Source organism: Octopus sinensis, linkage group LG17 (assembly GCF_006345805.1).
Source record: "Octopus sinensis linkage group LG17, ASM634580v1, whole genome shotgun sequence".
Lineage (NCBI taxonomy): Eukaryota > Metazoa > Mollusca > Cephalopoda > Octopoda > Octopodidae > Octopus > Octopus sinensis.
The window spans coordinates 5,953,324-5,978,832 of NC_043013.1; the positions used below are offsets into that span (position 1 = coordinate 5,953,324).

Here is a 25,509-nt window from a genome sequence, read left to right on the forward strand (position 1 = left end):
ATCTAGGGGTTGATTTGTTTGACTTAAACCTTCAAAGTCAAACAAATCAACCCCAAGATTTACTTGACTGCAGTTCAATGACTTAAGTGATAAAATTTCTCTTCTTTCTTATGACCCACTTCAAGAGCTTTACTTAGATACACTACACTGCAGTCTTGATACATTTCACTTGTCTGTGATTTTGTTTCTGTGTGCACTGGATTTCAAGTTGGTTTGATCAGTGATACAGAACTGGATAAGCAAGTTCTGATGGAATGTTTCTTTCTCTTCATTACTTGATATCTTTGGCCTTAACATTAAAAAAAAGAAAAAAAGAAAAACACTGTCACATCTGGTTAAATCAGCAGCCCTCGCAACATCTTTGTGTGTACAGTTGTCAGCCTGAAGTCGAGAAATGCTGTGTATGTTGGCAACATTTTATTTCAGACAAATACCATTCAAGAGGAAATCCCCAGCTGGCCTGGGAACGGTGCCAACTCATTCAATAAGCTATAGCTAACTTTGGTCACTGAACTATGACAACATTGCCGCAAATATTGTTCACCTTTTCCTCTTCCCCTTTCTCCTGCTACCTCCCACTATCTTAATTAATTATCCTTTTAAAGACTATCATCTGTTCTTTATCCAAAGCATTAGGTAATTCCTTGCCTTCTAGTAATCTAACATACCTTGCAGTTATTATAATTATTTCATTTTTTGTTATTCTTTAAGTGTTCAAAGTCCTGCTGAATGAAGCAAGGCCTAGCTGGATATTAGTAGACTAAGTTGGTGCAGTCATGTTGCATGGTGAGAGGATTTAACTAAGCAAATTTCTTGGTGGTAGCTGTGGTCAAGTTTGCTTTGCAACCATGCAGTTCTGAGTTTGATTCCACTGTGTGGTACATCGGGTAAGTATATTTGACCATAGCCCTAATGCGATGAACACTGTTCTACTCTGGCTCATTTGCTTTTATACTTTATTCCTCTCTACTCCTCATCTCCTAGCATAAAGTTTACCCCACCTCCCTTGAGGTTTGTAGTCTTGCAAGCTGCATGGCAATCTTACTAATGCTGGTGTCATGAAAAAACAAACAAACAAAAACTCATTCAGTACATGCTGGTTGGCAGCTGACATTAGAAGGGCATCGACCTGGAAAACCCATGCCAAACAGACACTGGAGCATGATGCAGTCCTTGGGTTCATTGGATGCTGTCAAGTTATCCAACTCATGCCAGCAGGGAACATGGACACTAAATGATGAAACTGGGGAAGGACCTGTCATATATTGGTGTAGATTATAAACATTGACAAAACCACCCCTCACAAAAAGTCTTTTGAGATATTTGTCCCACATTATATTAGACATTCTCTTATGACACTTGTCATTGAAAATGCAATGGGGATATGATTGTTTGACTGGAAATCTGTGTAACCAATGATGTTGTTCACAGACTGTGATATAAAGTAATTAAATAAGTGATATATTCATTTAAGGCATGACTGTATTGTAAGAAGCCAGTTTCCCAACCATAGGGTCTTGAATTTAGTCCCAATCTGCAGTACCTTGGGCAAATGTGTGTGTGTGTGTGTGTGTGTGTATGCAGGTCAAAAAGAAAGAAAAATAAGCTGCAGTGGAAATGGTGTTGGTGATCAGAACATAGAGGTATGACAAAATTCTTTGAGAATTCATAATAGAATATCATTAAGAAAGGAATGAAAAAGTAATGGTTTCCATGTGTTCTTAAATGGCTAAATGCATTTTGAAATCACTTCCACAAATTGTTATACATATGTCTATGTCTGTGAATGCCTCTGTGTGTGTGTGTGTGTATGAAGCGAAATAATTTGGATGTGTTAGATAATACTACCTTACAAGGTAGTGGGTAGAGATTTTCTTCACTACTTCAGGGAGTGATGACCCTGCCTGACACGAGTCCTGGGCTCAGCTGGCTCCAGCTGACAGTACCTGGTATGGGCCCCTATCCAGGGTTACAGAAAAGAGACAACCTTCAAAGGAATCTGGAGTGGAGCCCCGTAGGCGGCTTAGTGTTCGACTCGACACTCTTTGGCAGCTCCGGCAACCAAGCTGGTGCCAAACGCAATACTCTGCACTCCTTTGGGCTACCATCAGCAAGATTGAGAGAGGAATCCTGATGATTAGGCCACCCAGGATTTTCTTACATCTAGCCCAGGCCTGCGCAAAACTGGAGTAAAAACCAGACTGGATTATTTTATGCGCAACTCTATTGTCTCCCGAGACAAAAGGATGCCAACAACAAGAAAGAGAGAAGTCAATACATTTGTAGAGTAAAGATTTATTTGAAATTGGAGAGTTGAACACTTCACAGTGACCAGTGTATTCATCCCAGTATGGAAATCCTCAAAAACATGCACACTTTACACCTATCACTACAATTTATAAGTGTGTGTGTGTAAAAGCTATCGCCGAGTGGTTAGGGTGTTGTACAGACGATTACTAGATCATGGGTTCAATTCCCATGCTTCCTGGTAGTAGTGTATTGTGTTCTTCAGCAGAACACTTCATTTCATGTTGCTCTAGTGGGTGGGAGAGTACCAGAATTGTTGGCACACTGGCAGAAATGTTTTACAATATATCTTCTGGTTCTCAACATTCTCAGTTCAAATCCTGCTTGCCTGGAGAAAGCAATGGGAAACCACTCCAGTATTAATCCCAAATCCAGTCATGGATGGCCACAGTTCCTATCGTCTATTTAATGCTGATGGGGGTAGTGTTGGAGAAGGTTAACAAGCACAGGACCTGCCAAAGGTCCATTAGACTATACATACATATATATATATATATTCCTTTATTGCCCACAGAGGTCTAAACACAGGGGACAAACAAAGGGGACAAACAAAAGGATTAAGTCGATTACATTGACCACAGTGCATAACTGGTACTTATTTAACTGATGAAAGGCAAAGTTGGCCTCAGCAGAGTTTGAACTCAGAACATAACGGCAGACGAAATACTGCTGAGCATTTCGCCCTATCTATTTATCTGTATATATCTATATATATAGAGAGAGATAGATAGATAGATATATAGATAGATAGATAGATACACATACTCAAGTAAAATCTCAGCATGAGTGGGTGAATGAAACCTTTACATTTACGACTAATCTACTCCTCACTCACCATTTGCAAGTCGAGATCAAATCATGCATTCTTTCACAATAAACATATAGGGTGGTGCGGGACAATGGGTTAATTTTTTCCAAAATTTCAAAAATAAAGTCATGATTCTGATAAGCACTTCCGATGAATTGGGAGGCAATTTTGAATGGTTGTTTCATACATACATTACAACTACTGTAAAAATCTGGAATTTCAATATTTGCTGGGGCATAACAAGTCACCCACAAATGGAGCGAAACAGCAGTATTTGAATGAAAAATATGACAAATAGTGAGTGAATGGTGAAAACAGTCAATAAAGAAACATATGAGAGACATCCAAAATTAAATAGACTTAATCTTCATTAAATTAAAAAAAACCCAAAAACGAAAAAAAAAATCTTTTTTTACACAACAGTCACTTTGAAGGTTAAATTAATCATGAAAAAGTCCTCTATTTGGCACATGGAGTCCAGATTAAGATGGACACTTCTCACAGAAGAACTCTTTGGTTAAACCTCTTTTCCTTTTGGAATACAGTTAGGGCAAACAATCATCACAAAGGTCACACAGCAACCAGACTTCATTCATCCTGCCTTTGTATCTGCTCTAGAATCTCTTGCAAATGGAGCACAGTATCCTCTTACTTCAAATCATCTGCACTAACATGGTCACCATTATTGTTGTCACACTTTGCATTATCTACTTTCTGTCATTTTGGAGCAAGTGACCCTCCTTCCTTTCCACTCGTAGACTTTTGTTGCATCTTTGGTGCATTTTTTTGTTGCACATTCTTCTCTTTTCCTTTTGCAATCACCTTACTGCCTCTTCATTCTGTGTAAATATCAATAATTACATGAAGCATTGCTGCTAGAACACTTCCAGATACTGGCATATATTTATATTAGGGTGTAGAAGACTTCTTTAATTCTTCTTTTCTTCTATTTATAGAATCCAGTGTGCTGTATCTTAAGTGACCTATTATGCCCAACCCCACAAACTGACAAGAGACCCATCATGCCGCACTTTCAAATTTCCTTGAATTTCAAAATTTCCAAGGATATTTCTTTTATCCAGCATAACATAGACAAAGAAGATACACTGAATATACTTCTAGCACAAAAAATCCAAATCTGTAGTACTACTTCTTGTAGCACTGCAAAATTGGTTGGTCTAGAGACTGAAGTCTGTGATCCAGAATGTGGAAACAGAAGAAAGGGAGTCATCAGGAAGAATACAACCGGTTTCTTCCATTTACTCCCTGGTAACATTTTGAAAGTTTCGAAAAACACAGGCTATGTGGTTGGAAAGTTTGCTTCTTGACCACATGGTTTTGGGGTCAGTCCCAGAGCATGGAATCTCAGGCAAGTATTTTCTACCTGTAGTCCTAGTTCAACCAAAGTCTTGAGTGGATTTGATAAACTGAAAGTAAAAGAAGCATATAGTGTGTGTGAATGTGAATGTGTGCTAGTTGTAAATGTGTGTCTTCTTCATACCAGCTGTTCTTTGCTCCCAATCTTCCTTGAAAACATGTCTGGACTTGGGGAAATATTATCTTGGAAACAAGTGATGGTTGCTGACAGGAAAGGCATCCAGCTGGAGACAATCTGCCCCAACAAATTCTGTCTGACCCATGCAAGCATGGGAAAGTGGATATTTAAACAATGATGATGAAGATGAGATGATATCCAGTGATGTGAAGCAACAATTCCACCACAATAAAACAAACAAGGAAAAGGAAATTTCAAATACTGTTTTTTAAACTTTAATATTATAATCATTTCAAAGAGCTGGCAGAATTGTCTGTGTTGGGCAAAATGCTAAATGATATTTCTTCCACTCTTTATATTCTGAGTTCAAATTCTGGTGAGGTCAACTTAGACTTTCAGTTATTCGGGGTCAATAGAATAAGTACCAGTGGAACACTGGGATTGATGTAATTGACTGCCCCCCCTCCCCCGGGAAATTTTAGGCCTTATGCTTAGAGTAGAATGAATATTATTACATCCGCCCTAGCGAAGGTGGAGGTATTGTTTTTAGTCATGTTTGTTTGTTTGTTTGCCCTGGATGGATTCAGATGAAACTTTCAGGGATGTTTGACCTCGTGACTAGCATGAACTGATTAGACTTTGGGATCAATCTGGTACTGGACAAGGATTCTGGATTATTTTTTCTGTTTTTTTACTTAATTTTTGAGAGCAGTCAGGTTCATGTTTAGTATTCTTGTTTGTGAAAGCAGTCGAGTTTATTTCAGATTTTTTCATTTTAAAAACTAGCGCTCTGTGAGTGCTCTTGTTATTACTATTATCGTTTGAAGGCGGAATTTTTAGCACAACGGACAAAATTCTAAGTGGCATTTATTTCAGCTCTTTACATTCTGAATATAAACACTACTGAAGTCAACTTTACTTTTCATCCTTTCAGGGTCAGTAACATTAAGTACCATAGACTTCCCCAACTCCTCAAAATTGCTGGTATAGGTATATCCCTATTATTACTAAGTTCAAATAAAGTAACAATAATATTGCATAAACCAATGTTAATCCATTTACTTTTTATCTTTTACTTATTTCAGTCATTAGACTGTGGCCATGCTAGGGCACTGTCTCGAAGAATTTTAGTCGAATAAATGAACCTCAGTACTTATTTTTTTAAAGTCTGGTACATATTCTATTGGTCTCTCTTCTTGAACTGCTAGGTTACAGGGATGTAAATACACACATACACATTTATCTATATGAGAGGTATCTTTCAGTTACTGTCTACCAAATCTACTCATAAGGCTTTAGTCGGCCCAAGGTTATAGAAGACACTTGCCCAGGATGGCACACAGTGGGACTGACCCCAGAACCATGTGGTTGGGATGCAAACTACTTAGTACACGGCCACGCTTGCACCTATATATGAACTAATGATGAAGCGATACCAGAACTAAACCTGGTCATCTTCTGAATTAGATAACTTCATTAGCAGCATAGTAATTAAGAAGTATATACAACATAGGTCATTAAATCTGAAGTGGTGGAAAGAAAAAGGATTTGTATAGTTTTTTTTTACAAAATAGGCAGACTTCAAATTTTCTCAATTTGAGATTTAAAAAAAAATATATATTAAAAAAGATAAAAATAAATAATTACAAAAAAAGAAGCAGCAAATTTGCTACCTGGGTAAATAAAATTTACCACTGGGTGGTTAGGGAAAAGGTGCTAGATTTATCCCAGTTTAGGAACCCTTGCATAAGGTGATTTTTGAGAGAGAGAGGGGGGGGGGGAGACAAAGAGTTAGAAGAAAGAGAGGAGAGAGAGAAAAGAGAGGGAGGGAGAAGAGAGAGTGAGGTAGGAGAGAGAGAGGACTGAAGAGGGCATGAGAGGAAAGGGAAGGCAAAAAGGAAGGAGGGAGAGAGGGAGAAAGAAGAGAGAGGACTGAAGAGGAAGGGAGAGGAAAGAGAGGGCAAAAGGGAGGAGGGAAGGGGGGAGAGAGAAGGAGAGAGAGAGAGAGAAGAGAGAGAGAGAGAGAGAGAGAGGAGACTAGGGTTATTACTGCACTGCTTTAGTAGCCACGGAACAATTGTGTCTCTCAAGTCCAGATAACCCATCGAGCAAATACCTCTGAATACCCGACTGATTAGATATGCAAATAGTGTAATATTTGAGGAAGTCGAGTGGATGAAACAATTATTTTCTTCATTATCTTGGAAAATAAAGACATCATACTTAATTTCCCTCCCCCACCTCCCCCAATCAATAAAGCTAGAGATGAATATCGCATCTCTACTTCACGGTTGACATTAGTAGTGGCATTACTACAGTACAAAGAGCTTATGCTTGTTCTGCTAGAAATAACAGCCTATCTCCTTCAAAAACCACACCCAGCTGTCTCAAGAAATTTAAAAAAGGTCACATTGGACAGTGTAGTCCTTCATACACTGTCTAAAAATAAAATGGAATTGTCATGGCTAGGAACATGTTTGCTCATAAGTCTTCTGAATCAGGACTAATTTAGGACTAAAATAAAACAAGCCCGGGGGGGGGGGGGGTTCACTCAGAAAGCAAGGGGTCCCTTATGAAATTGCTAGACTTGCTAAAAATTTCGGGTGAATTAATATATTTCTCATGCTAAAAATACTGCTGTCTCGGAAAAGGAAGGCCATTTTGAATAATGCAGTCTTGGATATAATATGTCTGGAGGTGGAGGTGGGGTGGGGGGAGAGAACGAAGTATGAGTTGGTCAAGGATGGATTGCCTTTGATCCTACAAGGTCTGTTCAGTAAGGGGCGCACCCATGTATATACAGATGTCATAAGTACATTTGCATCTAAAACAACTATGCAAAAAATATATATATAAATTTCCAGAACCATCTGATCTATACCGACAGAAGTAAAAATGCATAAGAAGAAGCAAAAATCTAACCAAAACAAAAATAAAAAGACAAAAGAAAATTAAATCAAATAAAGGCCTCTTTCCTTCTTCGGCGACAGAGTCTGCTAAGAGATGTATGAATGAAACAATCCATACTTTTTACAGAACAATCATCGATATACAACAAAAATAAAAAGCAAACCCTTGTAAAACAAAATAAAAATAACCAAATACACAAACAACATAAAAGAGAGTATTTCCTACCTCATGATTGAATATTTCATTAACGTTTATACTTATTAATTTTTTTTTTCCTTTTCCTCTTTTCTTTTTTTTTTTTTTGCTTTGCTTCACATGTAATCTCTGCTGCTAGGATTTATAATGGAAGACAGAACTAAACGGTACGGAACTGTGATGTAGTTGTACTAATAATAGTAGTAGTAGTAGTAGAAGAAGACTGTATCTGGAATTGGTTATCTCCCTCCTTTTCTTCAGATGTTGGTGTTGGGATTGCTCCAAGACGAAACTCACTAATACGGTGGAACAATAAAGACACACATCCAAGGCAATGCGATATGAGCAATTTTTGCTGACATGTGGCGCTTTCGGCAACTGTCGGTCAACATTTGATGGCACAAATGTCTGGCTGTTAGAGGAGACCTCTCACCAATCAGGGACAACAACAACAATCACTACTATTGCCAAGTATGAAATGGCAGTGTAACACATTTACATAAATATATAAATACATACATATACATGTGTATATAGGCATGGCTGTGTGGTTAAGAAGTTTGCTGTGCAACCAGGTGGTTTTAGGTTCAGTTCTGTTGTGCAGCACCAGTCTTCTTCTATTGGTCTAGGCTGACCAATGCCTTGTGAGTGAAAGAAACTGCATAAAACCCTACTGTGTGTGCGTGTGAATGAATATCGATATTTTGCTTGTCACCAGTGATGCTAATATTGGCATCCCCTGTTGACAATATAACTGGTGTCTCTGAACATTGGAATATAAAAAGTACCTTGCAAGAGTAACAAGTGAGGGCTGGTGACAAGAAGAGCATCCAGTTAGACAAATCTTGATTCAAACTCAATTCTTGTCCAAGCCACTGACAAGTCCCTTAACCCTCTGGGGGTTGATGGGGTGCCACAGCCATGCAGAATATCTAAGGTGAGAAAGCCTAGTGACGCTCATCCCTCTCCAGGCTAAACTCATTTTTACAGCTGAGTGGATTGGAGCAACGTGAAATGAAGTGTTTTGCTCAAGAATACAACATACAACACATCACCTGGTCCAAGAATCGAAACCACAATCTTATGATCATGAGTCCAACACCCTAACCACTAAGTCATGTGCTTCCATGTCCAAGCCATGCCAGCACGGAAAAATGGACATTAAATGAACAAATGAACATATAATGCTTCCTAAGTCTCAAGGACATTCTAAGAACTTGTATGAGCTCCAGTTTCAAAGCATGAAGTGAATACAAGATAAATATCCCAATGGGTAGGAAGCTCATATCATCTGACCCAGTACTTGTACCTGACAGATGAACAACATACCTGTCAATCTTTGCACAGTCAGCTGACCAGCTAGAGATCTCCTTCAAATCATACCCTACTGCCTGAGAAGAACACTGGCTGATGTCTGGTGTATGTTATAACTGAGAGAACAAAAAGTTAAATGATCATTGCTTGGGAGCTTCAGATCATACGATTAACCGATTAATGTTCATTTGGTGATAATAACAATGTAACAGCTTACACATAGCATATAAGGAACAGGTTAGGATTCCTGCTCACCCTTGCCAACTTTGGTGTAAGCAGAGGCAAAATTGCTGACTAGATGTAATATCAGACCACCTAGTGATGAGTGCAAGGTCAAGCTGAGACATTTTGGGTGTGTATGAAGGTAAATCATTTAACTTCACACCATTAATATATCCAGCAAAATAATAGATTGTACAAATACTCCCCGCCATACACGAAACGTTTTATACTGGGAAACTTGTTTATCTTTACTAGATACCTTTCAAGTCTACAAAGGAGCTTCTACTTGCTAGAAATAGCAACAATTTTCATATTAATGTCTTCAAAAAGAAAGACACATGTGGATAATGTAGTTTTGGATACAATGTGTCTGAAAGAATATATGGTTAGAATACTACTGACCACATATTCTATATTTTTGTATGCTGGCATCATGTAAAAAGCATTTGTGTTGGTGGCACATAAAAAGCACCCAGGACATTCTAAAAAGTGATTGGCATTAGGAAGGGTACCCAACCATAGAAATAATGCTAAAATAGACAATTGGAGCTTGGGCAGCTCTTTGGCTGGCCATCTTCTGTCAAACTGTCCTACCCATGCCTGCAAGATCAGGGCTGACCTGGGCTAATATGCACGAAATGTTCCTTTAGCCTGCCATCAACAAATATTTTAGGACAGTTTATTTTCACTATTTATCATCTTTACACAACAAATCGGTGGTATGTTGCAACAAAGCAGGCTCTGTAATGTGGTTTCAATTCCTACTTGAAGCCAACTAACTTAACTCTCTTCTTATACTGTTCAAGTTAAGATAGTTGACAGAGATCACTTTTCACACACACATGGAACATGGCAAAAATAAAACCAAAAACACAACCTTCAGCAATGTGATAGAGCCTCCTTCATTATTGTCCCTCAGTTACTATATAAAGAACGATCACATTACAGTATTTAAGCAAGAAATGCAATAGGGAATCAACAAAGTATATTTTCCCTACATTATTTAAACTTCCAAGGCTCAAGCTGGACGGCACCTCTCAATTGCAATATTTTCTTTACATTCTGTTTGAATCCTAATGTGTTGTCGTAAAAAAAATCTCTGATTCAATCTCATGAGGTAAAACTGCGGTTCAAGACAGGCTAAGAGATGTATTAGTAGAAGCCAGTGCCCATAGTTTTGTATAACCAAATATAAAGACCCAGTGTTCAGTAATACAACAGTGTTAGTGATGATTTCTCACTTTGGCACAAGGTTACAAATCTGTTTTGCTTAATTTTATTGATCCTGAAAGGACCAACATGGCCTTTCATACTGAAAGGATGAAGGGCAATATTGACTTTGGCAGAGGATATGAAATCAGAACAGAAGGAGCTGGAAGAGAAATGCCATTAAGCATTTTGTCCAATGCTGCTAGCTCACTGCCTTAATAATGTAATAGAATAATTCTAGTAAAGAATCACGATATATCCTAAACTAGAGAATCAGTAAACAGTTGTATTTCTCCATTTCGGCTGAGATTGTATGACTATACCCGTAAAGATGTTACGACATGGCATCTTTTCGTGTATCATAACACTCTGTTTTAGCAATGATATCACATAATCTCATTAGCTCACCCCAGTGTCTTTCTTAGTTTAACAACCATAAGTAGCTAACTGCTTCCATCATCAGCTGGCAGTGTTCTTCCCTCTCCCCACCTGCCACCCTTCCATACAGCAGCCTGATATTTAGCAGAGAGATCATTTGAAGAAGCTGATTTTGAGATTGCACCTTTAACTCACCAACCAGGATTAGTGTGATTGTCTATATTACAACTGAGAGTGAGAGAGAGAGAGAGAGAGAGAGAGAGAGAGAGAGAGAGAGAGAGAGAGAGAGAGAAAGAGAGAGCATTAAAAGTACAGTAGAGAAGTATAAAGTAGAATGCAGCAGACCATCAATCATGAAGCCAGAGAAACTGAAGCCATTTGCAGCAGTAACAAGAAATTATTATTCAGTAAAATGTTCTATGAAGCACAATGAATGTGAAGTTAACCCTTTTGGTACCAACCACCTGATACAGTCCCGGGTTCTAAGATACAAATTCTCAGTTTTAAAGTGATCTAAATTTAAACCTTACAATAAAATTTCATGTTAATTTATATTTCAAATACTTAGTAATGATAAAGTTATTTCAGTAAATTCTTCATTATTTTTAAATGATTGAAACAAAACCAGTGTATTTCAACAGGAGTAAGGTAACAAAGGGGTAATCATGTAGTCATAAGTTCTAATCTGACTACAGAAACTGCGCTATGCCCTTCCTTGGTTCTACTGTGTCGCTGATGAATAAAAAAAATTTTTTTACAAAAAAGAGTTCAAGGAAACAAGGGGGAGGGGCATCTGCTTCAGAAAAAATTATAAGGTTTCTGAGTTTGGATAAGTCTATCTGCTGTGGAACGAAGAATCTAATGGTTTGAGACTGACCCCTTTTCTCTGAGTGAAATGAATTTCAACTGACAAAGAAATTTATTCAAATTTATTAAACTTTATTTTAATAACAGAAAAAGCATTCAGCTTTAAAAGTAGAAACTAAACCCAAACAGACTGGAGCCTGGTGCAGCACTCTACCTTTCCAGCTCCAGTCAAACCATCTAACCCATGCCAGTATGGGAAATGGATACTAAATGATGATGATGATGTCGGCACACACACACACATACACAAATATATATACATACATATATAGATGTGTGAAGGCACATGGCTTAGTTGTTAGGGTGACGTACCCATGATTGCAGGATCATGGTTTTGATTCCCAGATTGAAGCACGACCTTCGAACATTAGGTCTCACCAAGGAAATGACTAGAGACTGAGACCTATGGAAGTATGCTGTGCGTGAGAAGACCCGGTAAGACTAGTGAGACCATAACCCAAGGCCTCTACCTGGTATGTAGCCAGTCGACTTATACATACCTTTCCTTTTTGGGACACAAAACTCCACTTGTGAAGACCCGTTGAGGCAAGTGAAAATCAAATGAAATCAAATCAGATATCAGAAAGCAGAACCAAAATCGAAGTCGATCAACATCAATGGAAATTGCGACTGTGATACCAGTGCCGGTGACAAGTAAGCGAACCATCTGATCGTGGCCGTTGCCAGCCTTGCCTGGCCCCCGTGCCGGTGGCACGTAAAAAACACCATCCGTTCGTGGCCGTTTGCCAGCTCCGTCTGGCACCTGTGCCGGTGGCACGTAAAAAGCACCCACTACACTCATGGAGTGGTTGGCGTTAGGAAGGGCATCCAGCTGTAGAAACACTGCCAGATCAGACTGGGCCTGATGCAGCCTTCTGGCTTCACAGACCCCAGTTGAACCGTCCAACCCATGCTAGCATGGAAAGCGGACGCTAAATGATGATGATGATGATGATAGGCAATGTGTTGTGTTCTTGAGCAAAACACTTTCTCATTACTCCAGTGCACTCAGGTATAAAAAGTGTAAACCCTGTGATGGATTGGCACTGTGTGCGAGAGGGAATGCCGCCCTGCTCATGTAGCCAGTAGAATGGTAGTATCCGAAAGCTACAACAATACAAGGAAGTACATTGTGATCAGTGGTGTGTAACACCTGATAGTTTGGTTGTTACAGTGATAGCTATAGCTATCTATGTAACTATCTATCTAGCTATATATATCTCTATATACTCAAATTAACCCTTTAGTATTTAAAGCAGCCATATCCGGCCCAAATATTCTACTTGTTTCCTGTTCAAACTGGCCAGATTCAACTTCTTACACCTACTCTACAATGTCATACTAAAAATAAGCAACCACATCATCAAAATCTTGAAGCTACAAGATACTTGATTACTTCATAACAGTGTGAATCAAAAGACATTATATTTGATAGAGTAATCTGACTGCTAAAAGGTTAAAATGTTTGTTAAAATTTATCTCTCCTGTGTTGTATCCTTTTTTGTGCTCATTGCCTAATAAATAACGTGTGTATGCACATACATACATATATATATATATATATATATATATATATATACACAAAGTATGGGGGCTTAGTCCACAGGTGATCTAAGTGCTGTAATGGATTACTAGGGCTCAAAAGTTATAGCTAAGACAATAGTTATGGAGCCATTGCAGATTTCCAATATAGCGCATATATAATTGTTAAAGAGGACAGTAAACATTAAGGCAAGGCTTGAGATGTTTGCCTTGCCTTGATGCTTTTTCTCTTTAACAATATATATATATATATATATATATATATATATATATACACACACACGCACACACACATACGTAGAAAAAAAATCTATGAAATAGAAAAACAGTAAAATGACTGAAAAACAGCATTAAGAACAGCGCACTAAATTTTGTCCATTTTCTTACTGCCCCCACCGTTAAAAAGAATTGTGATAAGTTAAGAAATTGTTGACCTATAAGGTATAATTCCTCCACTGCGATCTTAAAATATCCCTTCCCCGCCTCCAAAAGTTAATGGAAATAGAAATATTTAGTTATTCTGATTGTAACACTACATATGATCTGGACATTCATTGCCAGCTAATTAATAGTATCATTTAATGAAGAAATGATTTGGATTTGTGAACACAATGTAGGAAATTAACAATTGCAAAAAAAAAAAAACAAAAAAAAAAAGAAAAAGAAAAAAAAACAAGAAAACTGTTACCATGAGAATACTGCAACACAGGATATTAAAAAGAAATAAGTATGAGTATTAAAATAATGCAGCGTTGGAGTTATTTAGCAGTGAATGTTCCAACAGGTGGAATGAGTTGTTCAATTAAGAAACTAATCCACTTCAGGTAGATCATATCTTTATGAGAATGAGAAGTTGAAACTTATAGTGAGAGATGTTAAAACATTCTATCTATGCTTGCTATTTTTAGAACTTTAACCTTTTCCTTTACGTAACTAATACTGAATATTTTATCAACTGGAGCTCTAATAATAATTCCTTAACTCTTGTTTTTTCTTTTTTACCATATATTTGTTGAAATAACACAGTGATTGTTTTAATTAATTTGGAAAATAATGAAGAATTTATTAAAATAACACTTGTTATTAAGCTGGCGTTTGGAACACAGCATGAAATGTTTAAACGAGATTCTTGTATCATAGGAATAGGAGGCAGTCCCAAACAGAGAGGCATCAAAAGGGTTAAAGGAGGTTTGAAACTCAGCATTTATCACTGAATTGAAGATTAGCTTAATTCAGTCTTTACCATATTTCTCATGAAATACTCTTTCAATTAATTTTGAAAATAATTAAAATTTTTTAAAATAACTTGGTTACTATTAAGCTGGTGTTTGGAATATAAACTTCCATGAAATCTTGATTGAAAGTTTTTAACTTGGATCACCTTAAAACAAGAAGCTTGTATCACAGCTCTAGGATCAGTTCCAGGCAGGTTGGCATCAAAAGGGTTAATTTTATGCCATGTCATTTCTTTGAGGGATGCAATGGTTTGATTAATCCCCACTTTTCAATGATTCTCCAGCCCTTATCTACAATGGGTGTTATGATCAACCAATTCCTCTAATTTCCCTTCATGTACACATTACTTTCACCTCTCAGCACACCGACACCTTCTTTGTTTACTCTCCATATATTCCCTACTCCAATGCCAGCTGACCAATTCCAGTCATTGTCCTTGAACTCATCAAAATACCCCTATCATGAGAGTCCAGTCTGCTACCAACTTAATATATTTCTTCATTCATCATCTATTCACATCACATCATCCTATTGAAACACCTTTATCTTTTATCTTTCACTTGTTTCAATCACTGGACTGTGGCTATGCTACAGCATCGTCTTAAAGGGGTTAGTTGAAGAAATTGACACAAGTACTGATGTTAAAGTCTGGTACTAATTCTATAGGTTTCTTTCACAGAATCATTTAATTACAGGAACGTAATCAAACCAACACCAATCGTCAAGGAAGAGAGCAAATACAAACTCTCTCTCTCTCTCACAGTGGGCTTCCACACAGTTTCTGTCACTCACAAGGCATTGGCTGGTGCGAGTCTATAGTAGTGGACACTTGCCCAAGGTACTGTGCAATAGGACTGAACCTGAAATGTTGCCAAGTGAGCTTTGAATCATTTATACTATCCAGTCATATCTTACAAATATTTACTTCAAGAAACATGAGAAATGTAAAACTATGTTAATACTTTTCATATCCACCTCCGGGTCTCTGATGCAAATTTCCTAATTATAATGATTTCATATTTAAATTCGAATTTTTTGTGATAATTTCATGGCAAGCATCTCTTGATAAGAAATTATATACCAAACACCATCTTAATAACAACAAAGTTGTTTTACTAAATCTTTCCAAATTCTTGATAATTTTTAAAATTGAAATACAAGGACTGTGTATTTCATTAGAAATATACTAATGAAAAGGTTAATGACCCGAGTAGCTGATTCCAGAAGAGTAAATGATAGGATACTAAAAAATACAGCTGAATAGGTACTTTTAACTACTGAAACATATTATTTAGTGAGTTTTCTTACCAAGACCATCTTTGTTGTTGCTTTGCCTCAGACAGCTATGACCAAAAGACAATCCACTCATGACCAGCCAGTATTTTTCCTAGGCGCAATGAATCTAGGATCATATTATCCATCACATATTTCTTTTCTAACACTTAAGGGAAATTTAACTGCTATCTCTAGCAATGTTGGTTGACAATGTATAGGTTCCCTCACTGGTTTGTGATCAGTTTACAATTTAGCAGGTGTTTTAACTTCAAAAGACGTGATCCCAGAATTTACAGCTATATGAATGTGTACCAGAACACTGGGTAGCACTGGCTTTCTTTCAATAAATTTCATTCACATGATAATTTTTCCAGTACATATGTACGCATAGATACGAGTTTTTCAAACTGTTATTCCAGTTTAAAGCAATTGTATGATCAAAACTGAACAATTACAGATACATTTGCAAACACACAAGAGTTTCTTCAGTTATAAAAGTGACTACCTTTAATTAACTCAATTAATTAATTATGTTCAGCTAATGATTGTTTTTGGCCAGCTCTCTTTTAATCAGTGGAGAAAATGAATGAGTTTGTACCATTACTCAGTGTTCATTTACTACTTCAGATGATGAGCCAAATTTTACTGGCCATCTTCGCCAGCTTGGCTACAGAAGGATACAGAGAATGTATCATAAGTAAACAATAAAATGTAGAGATAGCACATCACTGCAAACAGTCTAGCAAGTAAACAAGTTGAAGCTCTTTCTTAGTCATTACATAACCAGAACTGACCGATACCATTCAATCAATTCCCAGTATCTTCTGTTCTATTTTCTTTAATAAATTCATATTGCTGTCTTGACCTTCATTTCAACAAACATCTCCTTTCAGTTTGACACATTCAAACATGGCTGCTGCATAAGCAGCAAGTCAAGCAACTTAGACAGAACTGTTGCTTTTGTTGTTAGCTGGGCTGAATGATTATTATGATGCAAATACTGATTTTTATTACTGCTGCTGCTGCTGCTGTTATTGTTAACTCCAGTCAGGTTTGCTTGAGCACACTTACGCCATAGAGACAGCTGATTGATTATTCACAAGTAACCCCTAAGTATTGCACCCCAGATATGCCATAATTTAACCTGTTCTCGAACTGACCACCATCAACAAATACTTGGTTATCATCTGTTCATCATCATCATTTAATGCTTGTTTTACATACTGATATAGGTTGGATGGGTCGACAGGAACTGGCGAACCAGAGGATTGCACCAAGCTCCAATGTCTGCTTTGGCATGGTTTTTATGGTTGGATGAATAAAACCTCTTTTGATGGCTACCATGAGACAATGTGACAAGAGAGAGGACCTATTATTAAAGAGAGGGATCCATGTTTGTGATGGAGTTTTTACATAATTGCTTACCCTAGCAAAGCAGTAAGTGAATGTCACTCATCCCTGCTATCTCTAAAATGGGGAACACAAACTAGAGAATCTAAATATTGTGACAACAGATATACCACTGATGTATCATCTTGAGAAGGGTGGGTACAAGTTCCCTAACCAAAACTTATTCCTGAATAGACTGAATACCAATTCTTTAAAATTCTAAACCATTACTATACTCAGCAACATTCAGTGCACATATATGTATATATGTGGGAGTTACAACCAAAAGATACGAGAGCACTCAATACTTACACCTATTACAAGGTTGAAGAAAAATTTTGTGCACTGTGTTAAAAAAATTATTATTTTTATGCAAGAATTTATTCAAAAACAAATATTCTTCAAAATAAAGACCACCATTTCCCATGACCTTCTGCCAACAATCTGCAAGTTTTTGGATTTGGTCAAAGTACCAATCCTTCAGCTTTGAATCGAAAAATTCTTGACAGGCTTCTTCAACTTCATTGAGTGACTCAAATTGGTGACCTTTCATAAAGTGATGCATTGATAGTCAGATGGAGCAACATCTGGACCATAGGTTGGATGCGGCAGAACTTCTACACCGTCCAATTCTTCAATCTTGTTGCTGACCTTTCTGGCAGTATGCGATTTTGCATTGTCTTGTTGAAACGAAACATGTTTTTGACAAATACAGTGAGTCACCATTGAACACGACATGAACTGAATGAACACACACACACCACAAAAATATATAAAAAAAGCATTATTTTAACACGGCACACAAACTTTTTCCTCAACCTAATATTACCATCATTTTAGATTTGCTTTTCATGCCGGCTTGGGTTAGACAGGTCATCACAATTGAAGTTGGTTCTTATTTAAAGTTACTACCCTCCTAGATAGGTCATGGGACAATATTTCATTTGCACTTTCTGTTATAGCGCAGTTTCTATGGTTGGATGACCTTTTTGATGCCCCTCTCACTTCATGTTCAAACAACTGACTTTGTGATGACCTGTTCAACCGATGCCAGAATGAAAAGCAGAGATAAAATGATGATGAGGATGATAATCACGAGTCTAAGTATTGAGTACATACAGATTATAAACTGCATTTTGTTGTGACACCAGCATGAGAAGGGCTGTCATGTTATTGGCAAGATTAACAAGTCCTCTCATTGTTTCTGTTTGTTCACCGACTACTTTACTGAGCATATTGAGGACATTTTATCATTGTCTTTGTTCATTCAAAGCAAAAATGACTGAGAGAGTGAATAAGACAGAAGCTGATGACAGAATATGAAAGTGATAGGAGAGAAACAGAGAGAGGCAGCTACATATTGGTTATTGGTAAGGAGATTGAATAGAAAGACATGAGTGGTGTGATGGAGGATGAAGGAGTGATAGGGAAGATCGAAATGAGAGGAGGAGTCAACAAAGAGTGATAAAAGAGGGACCACTGCAAGAAAGGGGAGAGAAAGGGTGTGCATCTTGATGTGGATATTCCCACCCTCACTCCTCTGTACCACATTCTCACACATGCATGCAAGAGAAGGCGGAACTAATAGAAGATATGACAGTTAAACTCTTTATTTCATCTACTTAGATTCTCAGTTCAAAATACATTGTCACTTCACATCTGGAATTCTACTATGTACAAAAATAGGCCTTGGGTATTTTCTAAAGATACATGTAGTTGTGTTTTGTATGTGTGCATATATAGAAACAAGTGTTCAAATATAAAATTAAGTTGATTATTATTAATAACAATAATATCAACACAAAAACAATGGTATATTATCTATAATAGTATTTTCCAATATAAGGCCATGCATTGTTTAGAGAAGATATGTGCACTCAATTACGTTAACACCAGTATTTAACTGGTACACATTTAATAGACTTCGAAAAAGAGGACAATGCAAAGTTGACTCTTTGGGATTTGAATACAAATCAAGCTAACAAACTAAATACCAGAAGGTATTTTTGTTTCCTACCATTTTTATTTTTACTACAGTGACAATGGAACAACAGAAATAATACTACAGTGTCAATTTCTGTCTCTATTCTCTCTTAATTTATCTTCTTGTACCTTGAGGGTATACCCTGACACCTCAACTGCACCATCCTTTCTCTCTTTCCAGCTAGGGTGGCCATGTACCTTCTCTAAAGTAAGATACCAATTCCTGTCCCTCTATAGTTATTTCAACCTCTCAACATCTGGCACAGATCCACCCACCCCAATATTGTACTCCCACTCAGTTAGGAGGTCTTGTCTTGCAGGTTGTTTGGTGACCTCACTAGTGCTGGTGTCATGAAACAAAAAAAAAAAGCATCAGGTGTGCTCTGTAAAATGATTAGCATCAGGAAGAGCATTCAGCTGTAGAAACCTTGTGAAAACAGACGCTGGAACTCAATGCAGAGTGTTGGCTTCTCAGTTTCTGTTGACCCATTGAACCCATGCCATGGTATAAGGATGTTAAATGATTTTTATTTACTTTTCAGTGCAAATGTTTACCTTGCCTTTTGTCCTGATATAATAGTAAATTAATACTGGAATCAATTAAGTTGCTACACTCTCACATTCTTTCTTTCAATTTAGAAATATTTTTATTAAGATTAAAAAGGGTTACAGCAAATCTCTAGTTGAACATGAAGCAAAAAAAAAAAACCCCAAAAAACTAAATGAAAGTCTTTGTAAGTAAACTAAAAGGAACTAATTGGCTGATAGAATAAATCACCACCACCCTCTTCATAAAACACCCACATTACCTGAGACACCCCACACCATAAAAGCTGGAGCTATTAAGTCCACAAATGCTGTAGGTGAGCAAACATTTAAGAAACTCTAGGTTCATTCAGAAGAAAAAGAAGCAATGTTAGTAAAGTCTAAGAGTTGAACTGACACCAAGGACTGCAGTAAGAGTGTAATGAAAGGTCAGCTGGTTTAGTTTGGGGAGGTGGTAAGAAAGAGACAGGAAATAATATCAAGGTGTCCATGAGAGTGTGAGTGAGTGTGGTTGTGTGTGTGTGAGTGTAGGTGTTTGTGTGTCTGGTGTAATTATACACATGGTAGTGGTGGGACAGCTGGAATTGGTGGGGGAGGGGTGTTGTGTACTACAGGCGGTTGTTACAAGTACTTTTGAGATAGGAGATTTAACAGAGTAGTGGTGTTAACTGAATTAACCCTCCCTCTTTTACGTATACATTTGCATGCACTACACATATTTATATACACTATATATGAATATATGCATATATACATAAGTTTATTAATATATATATATATATATATATATATACATACATACATACATACACACACATTTGTTAACACGCATTCATCCTTATACTTGCATACACACACTGAAGCACGCACATTATTGTAAGTGTGTGTGTGTGTGACATACATGGTCAAGTGGTTAGAGTGTAGGGCTCACCATTGTAAGGTTGTGGGTTCAATTCCTGGGTTGGGTGGAATGTTGTGTCCTTCAGCAAGGCTCTTTACTTCACACTGCTTCAAGCTACTCAGCTGAAAATGAGTACCAGCTGAGTGGTGGTGCAGCCCACTCATCCTCAAGCAGTCATATCCTTGATGTTCTGTTGGGTAACCCAACTGGGAGGGCTGAGAGGGTGCCCGTGTTTGCAACTACATAGCAACCTAAAACAATTAGCAAGAGTGCTGTACAGACTACCAAGACATATTTGCTTGCAAGTTACATCTATGGTTTCATACACAGGCACAGCACCAATTCAAAACCATCAAAGAGAATATCTAAGGTCAGGCTATACAATTCCTGATGATACATGTAAATATCTACATTGAGTTTAAATAAAATCTATAGCTATTGTCCTTTGATGATAGGTTTGAATTAGTGAATGTAGTTATAGTGAATACAAGAAAACGGACGAACAGAACCATTGGTCAGAGTTTCACTTCATATGTGTAATCAGTGCTATCGTTACTCATGTTACCAAATGTTTTGTTTACAGTAGCCTTGAGCAAATCTACATTTTTAAAGAAAAGATAGAAATGGCTAATCTAGATTTTTCCAGATTAATTTCATTAACTGCACAGGTGAGATATGAATAAAGTTTTACAAAATTGTAGTAACTGACTGAAGCTGTTGTATCATTTAACCCTTTCGTTACCAACCCGGCTGAAACCGACTCTGGCTCTGTAGTACAAATGTCTTGTTTTCATAAGTTTTGAATTAAAATTTTCTGCCAAATCTTATTCACAATTTATGTTCCTAACACTAGCTGAATGATAGCTAAGTTAATTTACTAAATTCTTTGTTATATTTAAAGTAATTGAATGAAACACAAAGCATCTCAAAATAAATACAGTAATGAAAGGGTTAAATAAACATCATGCAAATAGATGCATCATCACTTGATTAAAACTTTAAAAATACCGGGACACAAAATACACACTTAGGCACAAACATTGTGAAACCCTCATATGCATATATACACCTGCATACAGAACACCATACATCAGTATATATGCACCTACAAAGATACATCAGTGAAAATAAACATAATTATGAAGAAGAAAATTTAACAATTATGTTACATGTGAAAGAAACTCTAAGCTTAGTCATCACTTGCAAATACCACCCGGTAGCCTTAGGCCAGGCACTCCACTGGTTATGAGGACAAGGGTTCCAGTTGATCTAGCCTACACATGAAATTAACATGCAAGTGTCTGAGTACTCCACAAACAAGCACACCCTTATTGTAGTTTTCAAGGAATTTCAGCATAACACACAATGTGACAAGGCTGACACTTTGTCTTGTCCAAGGGTGCAATGTGCCACTGGAAATTGAACTCATGACCCTGTGATTGTGAGCTGAACACCCTAACCAATAAACTATGTGCCTGCACTCAGTAGCTTGTATCATGCTTTCTCAAAATGCTTTTGGTGTCTATGTAGTTACAAGCAGACAGGGACCCTCTCTTGGCCCTGTCACCCATGACCAAGTAAAACATCAACAGCATGACAGCTGGAGGAAACAGAGCGCTCCGACAGTAGTTGGCTGGTACTCATTTTCAGATGAAGAGAGCCTTGCTCAAGGATACAATGAGCAGCTTGGTCCAGGAACTGAACCCACAACTTTACAATTGCAAACCTAATATTCTAATTACTAGGCTACGACTTCACATAAACTGCCATAATTGCTGCTAAAAATATACTTTAAACAATGCAAAATCTTGACCCGCTTGGGTTTCACCACTTCTATCACCACATATCTTTGGTAATAGCATCCTACAGGGATGTTGGCCTGCAAAGGATCTGGACACAAATTTGACCTTGAGACCACGTATTACTTGAAAGAGTGAACAGTGTGATACACATAACATTTTTCAGGCTAGCACAGCTTGAGTGCTGATCCCGTATCACCATCATTTAATGTCCACTTTTCCATGTTTGCACGAGTCAGATGGAATTTGTTGAGGCAGGTTTTCTATGGCCAAATGCCCTTCCTTTCACTAACTCTCACCTGATGCCAAGCAAAATAATATTTTCCCATACCTAGCCATGGAAATGAACAACTTCATTTGTATGATGATGATGCTCATTTCCAACTATCACGTGATATCTAGACAAAGGTACACATACACATATATATGAAGGGCTTCTTTCAGTTTCTGTCAACCAAATCCACTCACACAGCAATGGTTAGCTTGGGACTATAGCAGAAGAAACTTGCATAAGGTGCTGTGCAGTGGGACTGAACCCAAGACCACATGGTTAGAAACAAACTCCTTAACAACATGGCCACACCTGTGATTTTAATACATTTTTCATCAGCCAGTTCTGTGTCGTTAGTCAACTGGGTCAGGGTTTTCTAAGTGGGCAGGTATGTAGATAGGTAGAGTTAACCGACATTAACAAAATTATCTACTGTTTCTTTGGAACAGACAATTTTATATCAGTGGTCATACTAAACCCTGGAAGGTACTGGGATTATCAAAGTGAGCTATAATCAATTAGTAGAGTTATTCCAAGAGTGGTGCTTGTTGTAGCTAATGATACCACCATCATTACCATCGCTTAATATCTGCCTTCCCTGCTGGCATGGTTTGAACGGTTTGACAGGAGCTGGCCAAGCAGAAGATGGCACCAGATTTCTGTGTCTGTTTTGGCACAGTTTTTATGGCTGGATGCCCTTCCTAACACCAACCATCCAGCAGAGAGGATATGAGATTGAAAATTCCTGTTATGGTTTTTACTATGTCATGTGGCACTCACCTAGATTATAGCGGCGGGTAAAAAGACCTGAGTATAAAATGTAGAGCCAAAGTGGAGGATATGGGGAGGCATGGAAACCACAGCCTAATATACAGGTAGTGAGCGGGCAGAAATCATTGGCACGCTAGGAAAAATGCATAGCAGCAGTTCGTCCATCTTCACATTCTAAGTTCAAATTTTGCTGAAGTCACTTTCCTTTTCAACACTTTTTGGGTCAATAAAATAAGTACCAGTTGAACACTGGGGTTGATGTAATCGACTTACCTCCTGCCCTGAAGTTGCTGGCTTTGTGCCAAAATTTGAAATCAATACTTAAGATAAACAGAAACATACACACACACTAAAGACCTAGGAATACAAGACTCCAACAACAGCAGGTGCTGTGCTACTAGGTTAAGGGTTCGAACTCTGGCTATCAAATAAATAGGTAACAGGCTGCCTTCATTGGCCAAGTGGTTAGGGAAGGCCGTTTAGATCAAATAAAACATTTGTTCCATTGTGTAAATTTTCAAATTTTGATAGTTATTTAGCCCATGTCAGAATGATAACATAGATACTACTATAAATATAGGCATTTTAACATACACTTTTCCATCCTGGACAGAGTTTATTGAGGCAGATTGTCTATGGCTGGATGCCCTTCCTGTCTCCAAGGAAGGTAATATTTCCCCATGGTCAGACATGTTTACACAGAGTATTGGAAATGGATGCTCCTGTTTTATGACAGCCACACTCATTTAAAATCACAATGTAATAAGACAAAGAGATACAAACATACACACACTCACAATAGGCTTCTTTCAGTTTCCATCTACCATAACTACCCAGAAAGCTTTGGTTGACCAGGGACTATAGTAAGAAGCACTTGCTCAAGGTTCTGCATATATGTGTGTGTATGTGTGTATATATATTAACAAATAATTTATTTGTAATTTAGGTGCAAGGTTAGCAATTTTGAAGAGAGGATCAAAACCATAAGCCCCTGTACTTGATTGGTACTTCATGTCCATTGTACAAAAAAAATTCTGCCAGCTCAGTCTTAATAATAATAATAATAATAATATTAATAATAGTAATAATAGTTTCAAATTTAGGCACAAGGGCCACCAATTCTGAGGAGGGTTAAGTCAATCACATCAACTCCAGTACTCTACTGGTTCTTATTTTATTGACCCCTGAAAGGATGAACGGCAAGGTCAACCCTGGCGGAATTTGAACTCAGACCATAAAGACAGACGAAATGCTGCTAAGCATTTTTTCCCAGCTTGCTGCCTTAATAATAATAATAATAATAAAAAATTTTTTTGACTTGGCATACTACCTATGTTTTGTAGAAGGACTGAAGTTGTTTGACTTGGACCCTAGTATTTTATTGAGTTTTGATTTTGGGGAAATAAAAGACATATTCAACTGTGTCAGAATTTGAATTCAAAATGTAGCAAAACTACAGTATTAAGTGTCAGGTGCTGCCCCAAGATATGGTTATTGCTAGTAGTTGTATAGTGTTGGTAATGGTAGTAGTAATACTAGCAGCAGCAGTAGTAGTAGTAATAATAGTAGATTTACAGCTTTGTTGCAAGACTTCAAATACTGAGGAAGAAGTATAGTTTGATATATGACTGGTACTTTATGTTATGAACTGCTTCACCACTGTCTCCCTCTCTGTATCTGAACTGAGAACGAAGGCGGTGGGAGGGGAGGACACAGAAACACCGCAGAGCATTCATTCAGTCCAATACCCCACTATTGCAGTCACTTTACAACGACGACGACGACGACGACAACAACAAGCTCTGTGGTGAGACAAAACTGCTCATTTACAATAGTTAAGTGCGGGACATTACAATTCATCAGATGCAGATAGGAAGAAACAGGCTTAGCAGCCCAACCTCTTCATTGTTCCAGCGACAAACAAACAAACAAAAAACCCAGCATACAGAAACATTATTTCATATCCTATTCATACACACACACACACACACACAAACACAAAGCAAATCGTAAGCTTACTACTCAGTTCTCAGTACAAATGACTGGCAGAGCAACTAGAAAATGACAAGAGAGAAAAAAGACTCAAAGACT

General features: G+C 37.6%; 1 protein-coding gene across 6 annotated transcripts in view; it reads right to left on the reverse strand.

Moving 5' to 3' along the window:
• Positions 1-25,509, reverse strand: part of LOC115220678 (stress-activated protein kinase JNK) — a 154,117-nt gene that overhangs the window by 81,518 nt on the left and 47,090 nt on the right. For 3 of the 6 annotated variants that reach the window (XR_003882587.2, XM_029790792.2, XM_029790791.2), the window contains exon 1: positions 7,746-7,894. The exons of 2 other annotated variants lie outside the window; for them this stretch is intronic. Coding sequence is in view for 2 of the 4 variants with exons in the window: in XM_029790792.2 (XP_029646652.1) it covers positions 7,746-7,765 (20 nt within the window). In the remaining 2 variants the exon portion in view is untranslated. Of the gene's footprint in view, positions 1-7,745; positions 7,895-25,509 lie in introns of those variants that run through there. One more of the 6 variants, XR_005002607.1, reaches the window with a different exon arrangement.